Source organism: Apaloderma vittatum, unplaced genomic scaffold (assembly GCF_000703405.1).
Source record: "Apaloderma vittatum isolate BGI_N311 unplaced genomic scaffold, ASM70340v1 scaffold10290, whole genome shotgun sequence".
NCBI lineage: Eukaryota > Metazoa > Chordata > Aves > Trogoniformes > Trogonidae > Apaloderma > Apaloderma vittatum.
Genome location: NW_009695082.1, coordinates 77,631 through 96,176, shown reverse-complemented (window position 1 = coordinate 96,176; position 18,546 = coordinate 77,631). Strand labels below are relative to the sequence as shown.

At 44.6% G+C, this 18,546-nt stretch overlaps 1 protein-coding gene across 1 annotated transcript in view; it reads left to right on the top strand.

Annotated features, from left to right (window-relative positions):
• GLI2 (GLI family zinc finger 2) overlaps nt 1-18,546 on the top strand; it is a 142,637-nt gene that overhangs the window by 73,534 nt on the left and 50,557 nt on the right. The window contains exon 2 of the mRNA XM_009869931.1: nt 3,855-3,960. Within this exon, the coding sequence (XP_009868233.1) occupies nt 3,855-3,960 (106 nt within the window). The remainder of the gene's footprint in view (nt 1-3,854; nt 3,961-18,546) is intronic.

Genomic DNA, 18,546 nt, shown 5'->3' with positions numbered 1-18,546 from the left:
TCCCGGCGCGAGCACCAGCACCTGGGTGGAAGGTGGGACCTCCCGACCGCGCCTGGCTCTGCCGCTGGGCTTCACCCCGCGAGCTGCGTGCCACGGGCTTGATGAGGAGCCGTGTTATTTCTGTACAAAACACCCTGTTTTTCCACCATTCCCACCCCTCGGGTGCTGCTTTGATTTGTTCTTCGGTTTGCTCTTCCTTCTGCAGGAGCCAGAGTAAACGTTTTTCTGTTGTTCCAGTGCTGGGGCACTTTTGGAGGTGTTGTGTCGTGCCTTCGCACTCCAGCGTATTGCATTGCACTGCGGGGCTTGGTGCAGCCCGGCTTTGTCCTGAGGGAAAGCTTTCTCCTTGGCCTCCTGCTAAAGCCTTCCTCCCTCTGCGTAAACAATCATCGTTAGCACTAATTGGGCAGGTTTGGGGTTAAATCTGCAAAGATTGCTTGAGTTTGGTAAATCCTCTGCCACCGCAAAGCAGATAAAGCTAAACAAAAGATTGCCTTGATTAGATTAAAGTTGGCAAATTCATTGCCCTAATCATCATATTGCCCTTCCCGTGGCTATTCAGGAATACATCACCGTGACTTACTTGAAGTAATTGAATATAATTGTCTTTTTAACTCGTATGTGTAAAACATCCATCTTTGTTAACAGCATGTGTTGCTGTCCTGCTGCCAGCTCACTGTCCTCTTCGGGAGGGGTGGGGACAAGAAGCAGAGCTGGGCTGACGTTTATGAATTGGTAGCTGATTGCCTATAAAATCATTCATTATTTCTGACCAAGCACCTGGAAGAGAATAAAAAAAGAACAGCACCAGCCACTGGAGACTCTAGGCTTGGCTGGTGCTCCCAGGCATGGAAGGAGGGGGGAAGCCCTGAAGTGGGACATTGCAAAGGGCGTCACCAAAATCAACCCTTGCCCTTGACAGCAGCAAAGCTCAGAACACCTGGCAGGGTTGAAAAGGAGAGCAGCAGAGGTGCTCAAGGCAGAGGCATTGCTGACCCTGCCATGGTCCACATAGGTTGAAATGCTCAAAAGAAGCTAGCAGTACCAGTGAGAAGGAAGAACTTCATGGAAATTTTTCTCCCATTAAAAATCAGAGGTATGAGGAGGGAGACATTCTCTTCAAATGTCAGTTTTATACTAACTGATCACTAGGAAAGGAGGCCATGCAGCAAACACCGTGTGTTTTCTTTTTCCCAGCTCTCCTGAGTGACAGAGAAAGACTCTTTTAGTGCAAAAATTTCCAGTATTACCTCAGCATTTAGAAATGCACAGTTACAAAATAAAATGTAACTGGCCTGGGTTTTAAGAGATTCTGCTTGACCTGTTGTTCTTAATGGTTTCATCATTATTAGTGAGTTAAATAGATCCAGGCAATGGGTCCAGCGATTAGGACTTGACTCTCCGTATTATTGAAACACTGCCATGATGACCAACACAGCTTCAGCCTATGTCAGCTCACACTTTCCTGCCATTTGGGGGTTAGCCCAGCCCTGGACCTGCCTGTTACAAACAGAGTGGCCATGTCGTTTTGGGAAGTTGCAAAACTTCACCTTTAGAGATGCCACCAGCTGGGCTGTGTAGATTGGCCCCAGGACCACAAAAGATTCCCCACTCCTTTGGGTTTATTTGTATGGCATAAATAGGGAATGAGCACTGCAGGAAACCCAGCCTAAGGGCTCGTGCTAGAAGAGATTTTTGTGTGTCTGGCATCAGATGTCCACACAGGGACAGTTGATTTTGTGACTGTGCTTGGTATGTGATGATGTGAAACCTCCTTGCTGCACTCCGTCTGGTCCCCCATAGCAGCTGTGGGTTGTGGCCAGGTGACAGCAGTGTCCCCCAGGGAGGAGGACAGCAGCTTGAGGTGTCTGTCAGCCCCCACAGCGGGTCGGGCTGAGTGTGGCTTGGGGAGACCAGAGGCTGCGTGGTGCTGCGTGAGCAGAGGGTGGGATGTGCTGGCTGAACACTGCTGCGTTTCTAACCTGGAAAAACACTGGCTGCCTCTTAAAATGAAGACTCCTTACAAGTGTCCTTATGTAACAGATCATCCCTACCCAGGACGGTTGAAGGGTGAATCTTCCTCCTGCCAAAGCAAATCCTAAAGGATGCAAGTTTATTCTCTCCCTGAGCTGCTTTTGGAAGACGAGGGGAGGGGAGCAGAAGGGGGAAGAAGGCAGTTAACAGTTACCCTTCTGTGTCCTCACATTAGGCGAGCTGCAAAAATGCTCCCAGTGTATCAGGTAGTGTGCGGTGCCAGCCCTTCGCTGGAGCGCAGAGAGCAAGTCTGCTGCGGAGCCTTGAATACTTTCCACCCCGACTACCTTAGCTTAACGCCTTTCAGCAGAGTTGGCAGGAGGGTTGTTTTTGTGTAGTCTCTCACCTCTCCCGGCAGCCCAGCTGACGCGCCTGTGCTGCGCTGTGCTCGGGGATCGTACGTTCCAATGGGAGTAGGAGCCTCAGATCCTCTTGCTGATATGCCGGGAAAGACGTATATGGGGATTTCACGCAGGCTTTGCGCGACGGACCCGAAAGGAGCACAGCCTCGCCCGATGGAATCAGCGTAGCTCTGTTGCAGCTGGAGTCACCGATGCGAAAGGCTGAATTTTAAGTCTTCCGTAGAAAAAAGAGTTTGGCGTTTACTGGAGTTTGCTGAGCATCAGCGAGAGACTTGGCCCAAGCCTTGACACTCTGGTTTTGGATGGTGCTTCCCTGCTCTACAGAGAGATGCTACCTGTCGCGGAGGCAAGTCACAGTGAAATACTGAGTGCAGACTCGGTTTTGAAAGGCTTGCTTAGGAAGTTGGTTTTGCTTTGCTTTTAGTTTCTGGTTATACAGAAAGGCCAAGAAACCAGAGAGGGAACGGGAAGACCTGTGACAATATTAAGTAACCTTTTATGAAGAACTTCTGTTGTAAAGGCAGAGACCAGCCTTTTATCTTGAAGCTGATTGCTGCTACAAATCTAGCAAACCAAATCATTACAGAGATGTGATGAGCCCTATCAGAGGGCGACTGTATGGTATCGTTACTGAGGCTCTGCTAATTGTATTTCTTTAGCTTTTGTAATTTTAGCAGAAAAGGCCCAGGCAATCAGGCAGCGTTGTCGCGGGTGGTGTGGAGAACTAACCTGATGAATTTTCCATCAGCTCGACTCACTCAAATATTCTCACTCTTAACTTTTGGGGTCAATAATAAATATTAAAACCTGTAGATTTAATAAGTCAATGTAGGTGTTCTCTGCCTTTTGAGACCACTTTATCTTTCCATCAAAGATGAAACAAGCTTCTCAAATGAATAAAAAATAGGGCCTCAAGTGATTACAAGTGAGAGCAATTTGGGCTCCTCTCTCAGAACCTGGCAGTAGGCACTTTTGAGCCTTCTCTGACTGCCTAGACGTGCTGCATTAGCGCTGTTCTCACTGTTACATTTTTAGGTAAATATTTCCAACCCGTGTGTACAGACCTTCAGAAAAGGTGTTTGCTGCCACTCCAGGCATGAGGGACGACGCAGGTCTGGATCCCGCCAGGCTCTGTTGAGTCTGATTTGCGTTGCAAGTCTAGTTTTCCTTGGTGCTTCCTATAATCTCCTCAAGTTCAAAGAGCGCTTAGCTGCTTGTCTTTGTCAAAAACCCTGTTGGAGATCTTTTATGTCGAAGATGTAGGATTTCTCCGCATGACTTTGATTATTTATTCATTCCACTTCTCTGGTGTATGATAGCGCTGATATCATGAAGACCCCTTGTCTTGCACTGCTCTTGCTCTGAAATTCATGGAGATTTAGTGCCTTTGAAATTGTTTTAAAAGGAAAGGAAAAGTTTTTGAAGTCCCTTTTTTTTTTTTTCTATTCCCCTCAACAGTGCCGCAACACATTTTTCCGGCCTTCCACGCTCCTTTGCCAATTGACATGCGCCACCAAGAAGGACGATACCATTACGAACCTCACTCTATCCACGCTATCCACGGGTAAGTCTTGCACTTCTGCTCCTGTGCCTTGCTAAAAAGTCGGCCGCCCGTGCTACGTGAAGTCTGACTGCTAAGGTCCCAGGGACTTGCTGCCCTCCTGTCAGGCTGGCAACCCTCCACCCCATTGTCCCCATCCGGTGACAATACTGACCTGCCTCACAGGAATGCTCTATAGCTCTGTTAAACCTATGGAAGTGCCATATAGCAGCAGGATGGGAGTACTGGGCTTCCGTGTCATTACCTCTCTGAGGTCCCGGGGACAGGCTTGACTTGTGTTTTTGCGCCCGTGCTTTTTTTCACATCACGCCGTGCCTGAGTCCTTTCTTGCTGAAGATCCAGCGCTGCTCCCTCCATTTGGAGACCTCCGGTACCATTCCTCTCTGCCCATCGGTTGTGGGGGCAGTGGCAAAAGGCTGCTAGGAATGCTGCTAGTCAGTTTGATTTCACTGTGCAATGGCCTGGACAGGCTGAGCGGCATTTTCTAAAATGTGGTAAAGAGGCAGGTGCTCACACCGGTGTCCATGCTGAAGGGGCAGGACACTGTGTTTCGTTGGTGACCTCCTCACAAGACCCCTCCTCCCTGGGGCAGCTGGTAGGCAGTGAGCACAGGAGCGGTACCCTGGAGGGGCGGTTGTGGCTAGTCTCCTCATCCAGGACATGACAGCTTGAAAGTCCTTGACATGTTGGAGGACTTGTTTGTAGAGAGATTTGGGTTCACCTCCTCCAAGGTTTGGTGAAGGCAGGGAAAAAGAAGCTGGGAGGGATGTGAGCAGAGGCTGTAGTGAGTGTGAGGCTGGAAGGGTTTCTGCTTGTCAGTGAAATGCACCATCCCCACGGGAGGTGAGGAGCAGCCTGACAGAGTTGGTAGTCCCACGGCCACCCCAAAATCCCTCAACCCATGGCTATAACAGGGCTCAGCTGTCAGCTGAGTGACAGGTCCCAGGGCATTTAGTGTAGAGGAAGCTGTACGGGCTAGAAACATTTTGCAAGAAGAGCAAGTGAAGAAAAAATTGAGCTTATCACTTTAAACACTTTAGTTTGATTCCCCAGAGCCTCGTTGTGGCCTTGCCATACAGCCGTGGTCAGTGCTAACCTGGCTTTGCAGAGGCTGTTTGTAGAGCTGTGCTTTCTCTAGATAGATGTGAGTGGGGGGGAACAGTCCCTGGGAGGCAAGTAATGCAGGCAGCGGCAGCCGGGAGATCTGTGGAGTCCCACAGCTACCAGGGCTTTATTCCACTTCCAAAATGCTGTGGGAAAAAAATGATAGGGCATTCCCCTGGATCCTACCAGAAGACAAGTTGTTGTCTTTTTGGCTGGCAGTCGGTTTGACTGGATGTTTAAAGGGGCAGAGCAGCTCCTTCCCTGGTGTGTGCAAAGGGGAACAGACAGAGCGGGTTGCTAGCATGGGAACTGGGGGGGCTAAAGGGGGCTGAATGAGATAGTTCTGGTCTTGTGTGCTAGTACATGCAAAAATTGTGGGGAAAAAAAAAGATTAATAAAAAACGTACTGGAAGATGGTTAATAAGCCAAAGCTCTGGCTTATAAGCCACGTACTGACTTTTGAAAGGGGCAGTATTCAAAACAGCAGTTAGAAGAGAGGATGGCAGTTGCTCAGATGTTTGGCACAAGTTATTAGTGTGCCCCACTCTGTGCTCCTATTTAATCCTCGCCAGAAAGGTCGGGTGCACCGCATCTGCCGTGAGGCTCCACAGCAGTTTCTTTGGTGGGATCATGAAGCAAGGCCTTCTCCAAAACACAACCAGGAGCTCACCAGCTGGTGATATGTACCTGCGAATCATATCCCCCAGTGACAGGAGTCAGTGTTTTATTGTACTGGGACTGTCCAGCTGATCAACCCTGGCCAAGTGTGCAGTGCTGGCCGAGCAGGTTTCAGTTCATCTGTGCCAATACTAATAATTCATTGTCTTAGCAGTGACCACATTTGTCTGCCAGCAGACCAAAAATGTTATGCTTAGTATTTGGGCAGAGTGGTTGGCAAATACCTGTTGTCCTTCTTTGGGATCCTTCCCCTTCCCAGCAGCACCTCTCAAAAATGGCTTGTGAGGTACTGGGGAGAAAACTGGGTTGCTTGTCTTAGAAGAGGAAGCAATCTTCTGAAACTCCCTGGGCATTGCACTGAAGGGTGCCTCTTGGCTGGTGAAGCACTGAAGCTGAGCAGCCAACTGCTTCTTGACTGTGGGAGTTTTTTAGGGTCAAGGCAATGCCACTTCTGTTTGACTCTTTTCTAAGTGCCCTGGACTACAGCACAACCACGCTAACTATGGAGTTAGTCTTCCAGCCATTTTTTTCTCTTCCAATTTTATCTGCAAACAAGCTCCTCTCCTGTCCTTTCCCCCTCTAGTTTTTGATTTCGTTCTCTTTTGTCTTCCTCTTCTCTCCTTCAGTCTCTGCTCTGGAGATTATAACATAGTGCTTATCCTCCTCACTGGAGGATGTCCAACATGAAATTATCGAGAACATGCTGGTGGAACTGGGCTAGAATATATTTGATGGTTGCATGTCTCTTGTTCAGTAGACTGGGGGCACTCTGCAGGCACAGTTGAGCCTCTAGAAATTCGTACTTCATCCTGATGGTGCAGAAATCCATCGTTCTTTTTAAAGTAAACAACTCAAAAAAAAAAAAAAGGCATGTGCATATTTTCACTCTAGAAAATTATGGCAAATGTTTGGAAGAAAAATTGTGTCACTGAGTTTTGGCTTTATGATTAATGTGATCGGTGCCTGACAGAGAGCCCCCAACTCATCAAGCCCATATTCTAGCTGTCTGCTGTCTTGCCGGTACCAAATTTATCTAATTACATGAACATTGCGCAGCAAATTAAGTGTAGTCTCATTTGTTGCTAACTATGGGGTCTTATTATCTGCCTGCTGCATTATGTCAAAGGTTTTTTTCCTGATTGCTTGGTGTGACATGGCAGTGTATTCCCCTTCATCACTGTTTGCATTTGGTCTAATGAGAACATACGTTATTTCACCCTAACTGGGGGGAACTCATCTGCAAGGCTCTCTTGAGCAGGACCACCTGTGGGACCCTTTTTCTTGAGAATATAGGTGGGAATGTGGAAAACTCAAGTAATGAAAGACCCATGTGCCAAGGCAGGGGCCTGAAATATTTCCTGAATTTCTGGTCACTATTGCCAGTCTTTTATGTCTCAATGATTTCCTTGTTAAGCAGTGTGACAAATAATTTTTAGGGGTTGATTATTTATTATACATGTGAGAAGCAGATCTTGTCGGTATTTCCTTGAAGTATAATTCTAGAGGCTTTTTTTCTGGATGTTTCAGTGTTTCTCCAGTAATAAGAACAACTCCCTTTTCTGTACAACCTGAATTGTTTTTACTTACTCAGTGATACATTATTTGGACATTGTTCATTTTTGAACTTTTTATTTTTGCATTAAGAACAATTTGGCAGAATTATGGTGCTTGCTAGGCTTGTCTAGAAAAATAAAGTAACTCATTCAGATGATCCTTAAGCTCTCTATAGCGCAATAGTGCAAACCAATTGGAATATTGGGGATTCAAGGCATCATCCTGGATTCCGATGCTTGTGAACTTGTGGTTGTATGGACAACAGTGGGAGTGGCAGGATTGGAGCCCAGTGGGTACTGTGAAAGGCTGTAATGCAGAATGGAGAAAAACTGAACATGGGATGAAATCTATTCCAGGAGTATAGAATTAGAGCAGAATTAAAACAATTAATTTGCGTCGGTACAGATAAATTATGTGAGGCACCACTTCTACAAAGCAAAGTATATATATATTAAGGTTGCATACTACAGGACTCAAAAGCTAAAAAATTATAGAAAAATAAATTTGGAGATTCTGTTAATTTCATACGTCATTGCAGTAATGCCTTCTATTAAAGAGCTACATTCTGTTTTTCCCAGCGATCCTCACCTCCTCCACAGCAGAGGATGGCCCAAGTTCTGTGGAAGAGCAGTGGAGGGTGTTATATGCATTTTCTGCATCCAGTTTTTATAGATTTGTCAGAATTTCGCCTTTGGTTGTAGGCAGAACATAGATCAGCATTACCAGAGCGAAAGTCATCAGCTACGGCATTTCAGTATGCTCATAGCTGAACAAAACAAATTCACTCCATAAGTTAGAAGACGTACTTTTCTAGCAAAGGGGATATTTTGTATTTTAGTGAGCTTCTTCACGAAAGCCTACTCCACTAGGGCCTGGTCTCTGCCATAACTTCACCTGCTTTACACCAAGGGGACTCTTAGTGTCAGCTTTGCAAGACCAAGCCCTTGACTACAGGGGAAGGCTGCTGGCAGATATGGCAGGTGATTACTGGTACCTCCTTTCCACTCCCCACTTTTAGGTGTGCTTAGCTACTCTTCCTTTTTTTTTTTTTTTAAAGCACAACAAAAATAACTAAAAACTCCTTAGCTCAGCTTAAAAGTTCTTGCCAATGCGAGAGCCTTCAGGGCTAACCCTTGTAAACAGCATGCCTAGGCTTGACTCAGCAAGAAGCTTTTTAACAGTAGCTCCTAAACTGTGGTTAAAACCCATCAGGCATTACGCAGTGTAACAAACAAAAGCAGCCTTGTTTTTCTACCGACATCCTGGTGGTGTTTCAGGATGCAGTTCTGACATTATTTATTAACAAAATATTGTTGTTTGTCTTCTGTCCACACATAAAAAATAGTTAAAAAAAAACAACCCTGGGCTGACAGTCACAAATTCCAAGGCTTTTGTGAGTATTGAAGTGTCCCAAAGACCTAAACATAGAGAAGACTCTATCTCCATAATAATGTGGGTTGCCCTTAATTTCCCTCTGGTAGGGATTTTATCTGGTTTAATCATCGATCTTCCTCCATTTCCCTGAGATCTTAACATATTACAGATTTTTCTTGATATTCAGCCTACACTTTTTTCTTTATCTGATGGTATTATACTTCCTTATTGAAGTTTGTTTTCTTTTTACTATTTTAAAAATTACAGAATGCCTTTTTGTTCCCGAGCTGTTTAGTCAGGCTAATTCACAGGCAGGCAAGGTGACTGTTAAAACTTTTTTCATCATAAAAAGGCTCTGTCTCAGGTGTTTACAGATTTGCCAGATTTAATGCCGAACCCAAGATCTTCCGTGTTGGATATCTATTTCAGGCTGGTTTTCTCTTTCTTTGTTGTTTTTGTTAGATTCAGCCAAGGAAGGCCAAGTGGGGTTAAGGGAAAATATGTTGTTTAGCCATACCAAAAACAGTCATCATCGTCTTCTAACTGTGCTTTGAGAAATGCCAGTGTCTCTTGCTTTGGAATTTGTTGTTACCACAGATGCGCCTGTTGCTGTTCCTATTTAAAACAAACAAACAAAAAACCAAACACACACAAAATAACCTCTCAGTTTTGCCAGATAGAAATCACTTGAAAAATCTCTCTCCCAGCACACCCAGTGAAGGGGTGTTAGAAGTTTTGCAGTTCTCAGTGGCTCTGGGTCCCTGACCGCGTTCCAGCCGAGCCCTGCCAGCGCTCTCCATGTTCTGGGGGGACCTCTCTGTTGTTCCCCCCATCCCGGGGCATTCACGCCCACAGCTGATGGTGGAGGGGAGGCGGCTGTATCGAGCTGCCTTAGTGCTTTATCGTGTGCACGTAAAGCGCGCCTTCGGTTTAACCTCCGTGGGACGCGGCTCCCACGAGGCTGCAGCTTTGATCCTGTCGGGTGGTTTGGGATGGGACCCCAGGTAATGGTCGTTCCTGCAGCAAGGAGCCACGGAACGTACACGACAATAAAACCTGTGTGTTTTTATATTTACTTTGCTACCAGAGTAGAAAATCTTTGGCAGGTCATGATTGATGGTACTGTGCTGCTTCGGAGACAGAGCGGGCTCCCTCCGGAGTCAAGGCAAACAGCTGCTTAGAGAGGCCTTCTTATGTGTTTTGCAAAGTTTTACGACTTTCACCAAATAGATACATTGCTCGTTTGGGAAACAGGTTTGGGGGCTCCCACATCCAATTTATTCTGTCCCCTTCTTTCCCACATGCTTCTTCTATTTATTTAAGAAAATAAGAATGTGTGAGCGTGTGATGGTTTGCAGAGGCTGGTCCCTTCCAGAAGGCTGGCTCAAACCTCTCCGAGGTCTGTAATTAGGAGGAGTGTGTTGCTTTTAGGTGGCTCTTTGGTAACCTACAGGAAGTGATTTGGGGGACTGTCAATACCAATCTCACTGTAAAACTACCAGGATTAATACTTGATGGTCACTTGATCCATCCCCGGGAGGCCACAGATTAAATACTGGGCTGCTGCTCTCCTGTTTTGGGAGCTGGAAAAATTACTTTAATTCCCTCTGTGCTTTAGTTTTACTATCTCTAAAATGTCATTACAGTGAATATGCTCCTGATGTTTTGAGAGTTAAGGAAAGTCAGGTGGTCTGTGACTTGTTTGGCTCCTCAGAATGGGCTGTGGCGTGCTTTCAGGCATCAGGAAAGTACACAGCGCTCCCTACCTGTGCAGGAACTGAGAAGGCACATGCTTAACATCTTCTGACCTCAATGGGAGGGCAGACTGATCAGGTCTTCTGAAAATGGGGCAGACATAATCCAGAACAGTAATCAGGCCTAGAATATTTCTGTAGGTTTTTCCAATCTGATAAACTATCCTATAGAAAAAACCAACCAACCAACCAAAGACAAAAAGTCACAGCTTTCTCTTTTGAATCTTGTTAACAATTATCAGGCATTTCCACTAAGAGAGGGATTTGTGCATCTGTGCTGTTCCTTAAATTGAGGATAGTTTCATCGTGTGCACTTAGTTAAATAGCCTTCAGAATAATTTAAAAAACTCAAACCTGAGCAGGCAAGGACCTGAAGGGACATGGTTTCAGTCACTAAACTGTACAGTAAGATGCAGATTGGACTTGGAACCGTCTGGGTTAGGTCTTCCGTTGTTGAATGCTGGTGGCATCGCCCTGAAGTGAGGGGCCTCGGTGAGCTCAGATGGAGTCATGACCATTAGCACTTAGTGAAGATCTGGGCCACCAAGTTGCTGGTGCTGTGACGCCACAACTTACTGAATGAAAAACTGCAGCTCTAATTTAGCCTAATCACCACCAGAAGTGTAAAAATGGCTAGGAGGTTTTAGTATTGAGAACAAGAGCCTGATCTCTGAGGTCTTTTGTGTAAACCTCTGGCATGTGTTCGTTTAATATGATGTCACTCTGTAATCCACCATTGCTTTTAAATGTCATTCTCAGAGCTTCATGTCAGCAAGTCTTAAGTGATAATCCCTTTGCTTACCTCACTTCATAGTAGATTAAAAGTGACTTCATGCCTCCACCTTATCCACTGTTAAGCTTGTGCTTTAGGAAAAAGTTATCTGAACTCTTACTCTCCTGCTGCTTTCTAAAGAGTTTCTAAACAGAGCGTGTGGGCCTTTCAGAAGCTATCTCGATGGCATTGCCCGTTCTCCATTGCGTTCAGCACCCTGTGAAAGTTCATAAGTGTTCAATGCCAATCTCCTGCCCTTTTAAAGTGCAGTGTTACGAATTTATTTCCCAAGTTTTCTCTCAGCTAACTGTGGAGCACTGCCCCTCCTGACCTCTCCTTTTTCTTAATCCTAAATAAATCCCCTCTCTAGATGGTGTTTCACCTCTCACCAGCTTCCTACAGTCTTGAGAGACAGAAAGACCTGTTGCACCGTTTCCTCCTGTGTAGTACTTTGTACTGCACAACGGTGTGCGGGTTCCCACTTTCTGGTCCTGTATCTCCAGGTTAAACTTTTACTCTCTCCTGTAGCAAATCCTTTCTCAATGTAAAAAGAACTCCATGCAGTTCACATTGCTAGCCCACCCTCCTCTTTCTCTCCCTGAATTTCACCCTTCTGCTCACTGCGCACCTCCATGTGTAACACGTCCCTCCAGATACTTACTGCATGTTGTCATATCCTTCCTCCCCGCACTAATGAACTGGCCGGGCTGCAGCCTGCAGCATGTACTCAAATATCAATCTGCTCAGCCTCCTCGTTTTCACTGTGTGTCTCTGAAATCCTTCCAGAGTGTGTGGAGATAAATGGACAAAACCCATCCACCCCACTGGCTTGTGAAATGAAGCTCGTGGCACACTACTTTTCAGGCGCTGGTTAATCTGGGTTCCCAGCTACCAGTGGCCAGGAGAAGCAAATAACACAAGGTACTGAGAGATAAATTTTAATGCTGTCTTCTGATACTGGAAGAAAAATGGAGGATTTTTAATGTCCATACGGAGCGGAAATTTTCAAATCTCATCCAAAAGTTCCCCCCACGCAACAAAGAGCAGAGAAGTCAATTTACGCTGGAAGGATGAAGGACTGAGTCAACTCTGTTGGGATTAGAACATGTGGTTCGAGGGATCCTAGGTATTTCGGGTCTGATTCTCGGACCACCCAGATGGCTGCGGGGAAAAAGAAAAAACAACAAAAAACCCCACAGTAATAAAAAAAAAGAAGGACCCTATTTGGCAGAACTGTGGCTTCGGATACCTTGCCTGCAGCGAATGCTGTGCACACACTTCTGCACAAACCAAAGGGCAGAACTGGGTGCTGTTACTCTGGCAAATATCAGATCTGCAGAGCGCTCCTGCGGGAACGCGTGCGTTTAAACGGTCTTTCTAGATCCCCAGCTTTGACACTAAGCCACGTATGTATGTTTTTCTTCTCTGTGCCAAGACATTTTGAGAATTTGCAGTTTTATGCAACTTTCTGCCTTGGAGGCTTTTCATGCCTGCTTTTTTTCTGTTTCACCATTGATATTACATTGATAACTACCAGAGCTGAAATTTAGAGCTTTACTAAAGGGTCAAATTTTAAAAAAAAGCCTATACGATTTCAGATAATATATCCCACTGTATTGAGTCTGGCTAACAACATTATTTTGAAAGTGGCTGTTGTGGATTCCAAAATAATCTTGACCCTTAGGGCTGTGTAGTCAAGCACAGGTAATGCAAAGTGGGTTTTTCAAATGTGTTGGATCCCAGTTAACGTCTCCCTCCTCCAACATTCATTGAAACTCAGGACCCCAAAACCAGCCCTAGTAAAGGAGTTAAGTATCTAAAAATGAAGAAAAGGGCTGGAATGGAGTTGTTTCATGCATGCTTGGAGTCCAGGGTACATGTCCAGGTCATACAGCTCCTGGAGGACCGGTGGGGACACTTTCTGTCCCGTCTCCTCCTTGTTGTAGGAGCATGCACATGGCAAAGCTCGTGGGAGGATGTGCTATGCAAAAACTGTATTCGGGGTTTAGTTGATATCAGTTGGCCAGGCTCCAAGAGCAAGTTTACTGCATTCCCTGCGCTCACTTTATTGGCATGTATGGGGTTGGGTTTTGATATAATTGATCGTGCTATCTGATAGTGAAGCCAGGAGACTGTGAACCTTTTGATGATTTTTTTAAGCTGATACTGGGTGGAGGGAACATACCTTACAGCATGGCATGAGCCTGTTAGGTAGGAGCTATCTTTTTAAACAACCTGGGCAGCAGAAGGACCTGTACCACGATCTCCCCACTGCTAAGTGACTGCTGTTAGATTCAGTGTGACAGTTAGGCTCCACCACCACCTCCTGCCCTTTCTTGAAGTGCAGTTCTATGTCAGCATTTCTTTTGTACAGGTGGAGCCTTCTCACAGCAGAGGTATTTCTTCCTGCCACAACTCATTTTATCTCTCTCTTACACCTATCCCTACCCCGCAAACACATAGTCAAGACACTTGTAACAGCACCTGGGTGCAGTCAGGCATGCCTGAAAAAAGTATGTTAGGGATGTATGAAATGCAGTCACATTGAGCTTTTTGAGTTTTAGTCTCTCTGAAGAATAAATGTGTGTTCCTAAATCCTGTAAGGGCCTTTGAAGTACTTTCTTTTTGATCCTGCAAAAACGTCCTGGAAGACAATTTGTCTTATTCCTCTTCTAGCCCCTTCACGAGAGGCTTTCCTAGCTTGGTTCTGGAGCTATGTACATGACATTTGCAAATTAGCCGCTGGACGTGGTACCTGTTGACTGAATGCTTCATGTGAGAGCTTCTTAAGATCCCACAGAGTAACCACACATCCCAAATTACCACTGGTAGAGGAAAGACTACCAGAGTGTGGTTAATACATTAAAAAGAGGGAAGTTTCAAGCTTACAGCTGCATTAGGGTGATATTCGTACATGCATATTCCTGTTTGAGACTATTTGTCTTCTTTGTGAGATAAAACACTTGATTTCATAAGCTGTCTTTCATCGCAACTCAAGTACAGCACGATACTTTGCAAGAGAAAACTGCATTGTAGATGACAAAAAGCAGGTTGTAGAAAGATAGGGTGGTGAAGGAATTAACACATTCAGTCATCAAATCAGCAAATGAAAGGAAGATCAATCCAATGTGGATTAACAAAGAAGGAGGAGAAGTATTTATAGAAGATATTAAAAAAGAAATTATGAACTGATGAGGCAGAGAGGCATACAGCAAGTGATGTGGGCTACAGAACTGTTTTTAAGTCTCTCCCGATTCAGAAAAATGCCAAGGCCTAAAGAAGAGGGACTAGAGCTCTGTGCTTACTTTCCACATAACACTGTTCTGAGTCTAGCATCATCACAGAGATCCCAGAACTGGTGTCAAACAGGGCAATTTGGAGGAATCTAGCTGCAATGGTACCATGCAGACAAACTGTCCCAATGTTTGCTTCTTAGGAAGAACAAGTTTTCAAGGAGTTAACAGTGTTTGAGGTGATGCTTGGAGGAACTGATCACAACTCGGGTCAGACAGTGTGGTGGTCCTGCTCGTTTGGAAAGACTCTCAAGAAGTCAGTGATGTTGTGTTCCAGTTCTTTGGAAGGAACCAAAATGAGATATTTGATGCTGTTTTACCCAGATCACAAGGCACCTATCTTGTGATGGTATCTTGGGTGGTTCAGGGTACAGCATGAGGTTAGTAAATGGTAGGGACGAGGTCAGAGGGAATATCTCGATTATCTATAGACCAGTGGGAAGGATTTTGCAGTCCATTCCCAGGGGAGGAAGCATATAAAAGTTATTTCTAGCTTTTTCCTCTTTTTCCTAGTCCTCTAGCTCAACTGTTTCTCTGTATGAAGTAATGCCAGGAACTGATAAGAAGTGAGATATCTGCAGAGTTTTATCCAGTACATTTGAATGCTTAAGTATTTATTACCTGTTTGTGTATTATTTCCTGTAGAAGTCTCTAAACAGAGAAATGATCATAGCAAAATCAGTGTCAATAGAACCCAAGCCACTTTATTAACTTGAAAAAATATAATTCTTCCAAACTTGAAATAAATTTCTAGCCATCTTTGGAAAAGAAAACATAAACACACACGTAACCAAGCCAGCTTTCAGGTTAGGTCAGGAAAGTTCAAACTCTCCCTCAGGGCAGACAGCAATGAGGTGACCAGAATGTGAGAGACTAAAATGGAATTGAGCCACATTAGATATTTTACAAGCCATGTTGTTTTAAGAGTCCCCCAGGACCTCAACTGAGGACAAACACACTGGGCTTTCAAGCTTTAGCAACTAGGAGTGATGGACGCCCCATATTCCTCACCAGAGCATCATCATGTAGTGTTGCTTAATGAGTCAGAGGGTAAGACACTCTCCCACCAACACCACTTCCTCCATGTCCTGGGATTTTCCTTGCAAGTCATCTATTCAAGACTTGGCTAGGTCTTGACCTCACTTGACATGTGAGATCTAAACCTGGTATGACTCCAGACTTCCCTCAACCGCGTCTGGTTTGAATCCTGTCAGTGCCGAGACCAAGTCTTACCGCAAGAATAAGAAACTCTTCAAAGAGTTTGTTTGTTTGTTTGTTTGTTTTTTTAAGAGCTAGCTTCTGCCAAATGTGAAGAGGATAGGAGTGATGTGAGCTGTAGCTTCTTTTTCTTCAGGTCCTGATGTGCTGATGGACCTCAGGATCCTGTCAGCCTGGTTTCGCCACGCTTGATGTCTGCAGAGCAGGGTTTGGATTTCTGGTGAATTATGTGACTGTTTCTGATAAGTGCAGATGGGGAACAGAGACTTGGGCTTGGTTTGTGTGCAGATGTCACATTGCTTCAGGTATGTCACACTGGTGCAGCATATTGGATGACTGACTTTTCCCAGGATGACTCAGCGAGCAAATGGGGGACTTAGGGACAGAAAATTGCTCAAGGTGCGTTGTGCTGAAGCGCAGCCGAAAATCTTGCACTAGTGGTTTCCTATCCCTTCTTTGTTTTTTACTATGTTGCCAAACTGGCCTTTATCCACACACTAGTTGTTGTGATTGATTTCATTACTTTGCCTTTCATAAACCCAACCCTACCAGCTCTGTGTTCATTGGTGGCTTTTCTTCCAGAGAGGGCTATTTTGTGGTTCACATATTCACCAGCAAAATTGCTGCAATCTGTGAATTTCCAGTGCAGTGAGGATCTGTATGTGGTTTTTTATGTGTGTAGTCTTCCTAACTTACCAGTGCAAGGTCTCAATCTAATCTCCCTCCTCCTGTTATCATCCTCAGTGGGTGAAAGCTAAGATGAAAGATAGTCTCCTTGTCTATGGTGCATCATGGTCTGCACTCCCCCTGATTGCATTTGAGTTTCAAATGAAAGAGCCTCTGGAGTCCAGGAGCAAATCTCCAATTAAAATGAAACTGGAGGCTTCTAGAAGCTGTTCTTGATGGCTGTTCTTGAAGATGGAGATGGTGCAGCCAGGAAATCTGGTGTCATTGGGAGTGTCACAAGAGCTTGACAAACATGTCAGTAAAAATCCATGGGTACAACAGCATGAGCTGCATTTGTTGTTCGTTTTTGGCTCATCACACTTTTGTCCTGATTCACTGAACAGCAGAATGAGACCTTTCAAGTGGGACTTTAGTAATTTAAAGTTTGTCCCCTGCCCATAGGTCCTTACAACTCTTCTGCACTTGCTCTGTCCCTCCATGACTCCATGACTGAACTTAGAAAAAGTCCTGGGCATTCTTGTATCTCTTTTTACTGGCTAGAAGCTCTTTTACAACAGGCGTGAATTGTTGTATTAATCCTTACAGCATTCATAAGTACCAAATGTGCTGGCTAAGACTAATTATTTTGCCATTACATTATGAACAGCTTTAAAACTTGTGCTGTAATGTGATGTGCGTAAAGGGAATTGTTAATATTAGAAGTTCAGTTCTGGATAGTTGAATTTCCTTGGTTACTAATAACATTGTAGGTTGTTTAAACTATAAAATATTTTTAAGACCCACTTTACTTTCACCTGTTTATGTCCTTTGTTTATTTTAACAAATGAAGCAGCAGATACAATTAAAAAAAAACCAACCCAAAACATGCAAAATATAGGACCTTAAGTCCTATTTTCAAAATAAATTCCAAGTCAGAAGTATTTAAGCATCAAAGTTCCTTTATGAGCCTGACCCAGCAATGAATGCATGAAGTTTACAGCCCACTGAAATCAATTCGGGCTGCAAAAGATACTTGAAGGTGCAAAAACATGACTGATGGGACTTTCAAAAGCTGCTACCACATAGAAAACTTCGTTTCTGCGATTTCAGCAGAGCTTTGATTTCCAGTGTTAGTTTGTTTTTCACTGTGTTGTGTAAACAGGTAAAATAATCAACTGCACCTGAGCAGTTCTGTTTTCTCATTCCCAGCTCCCAGTACACTGGCTCTGTGTTTGCCTTTTCCAAAACCAGAGAGAAATGTTTAAATAAAATTTTGTGTTGAATTATTAAAGCCACTGCAAATGTTTTCATTAAAATTTGAGTATGTTTAATATCCCTTCTCTTGAATTTTAAATAGAGCCAATACTTGGTGACTTAATTACCCAGCAATATCTCTTTTTTAGATTTTTACCTCATATTAATAAAATGAGTGTATTTACATAGTTCCAACCTAAGCACATCTCATTTTACTGACTAAGTGCATCATTTAAAGGGCACACAATGTTAACACCTTTTGGCTCGCCTGAGACTTTACATCATGCTGCACACCGAATCCCATAGTGAGCTTTACCCTATGCAAAAAATAAATCACTTTCTCTATCCTTCCTGATAAAATGTTTAAAAAAACCCAACCGACTGGTCATTTTAAACTGTCCCTAAAACATACCTGCTTTTTCTGAGGTTATATTCAGACTATCTAGAGTATCATCTCAGACAGACTTTGGCTGCTGTTATGGAAAGCAATGGCTGTAACATGGGAGTTTAGCACCTGCAGTTGGCCATACAAAGACAGCGGCCACCTCTTCCTTGGCTCTGCTTGGTTTGAGAGCTTGGCAGAGTGCGTAGAAATGGGGCTGGAGGTCTCATCCCCCTCTTCACTTAGATCCCTTAACAGGAGCAGAGGCTGGTGTTTGGTGAGATGCCAAAGGGGTGTTTTTTGAGGTTTGTGGGGTAGTGAGGAATCTCCTGCTTCTCCTCCTGGTCCAGCAGTGTGGACTGTCACAAGAACTCTGAGCATGAGGAGGATGTCCAGGAGCCTTTGCCAGCCAGGATGCTATAAAAAGAACCCTGGTTTTCAGGGAGCACCCTAAACTCAGCTGCAATTTTCTAGAAACTCCCCTAGAAAGGGGAGAATGAAGAGTCACTGTGTCTCTACCATTGATGTGTTTAGGAGGGA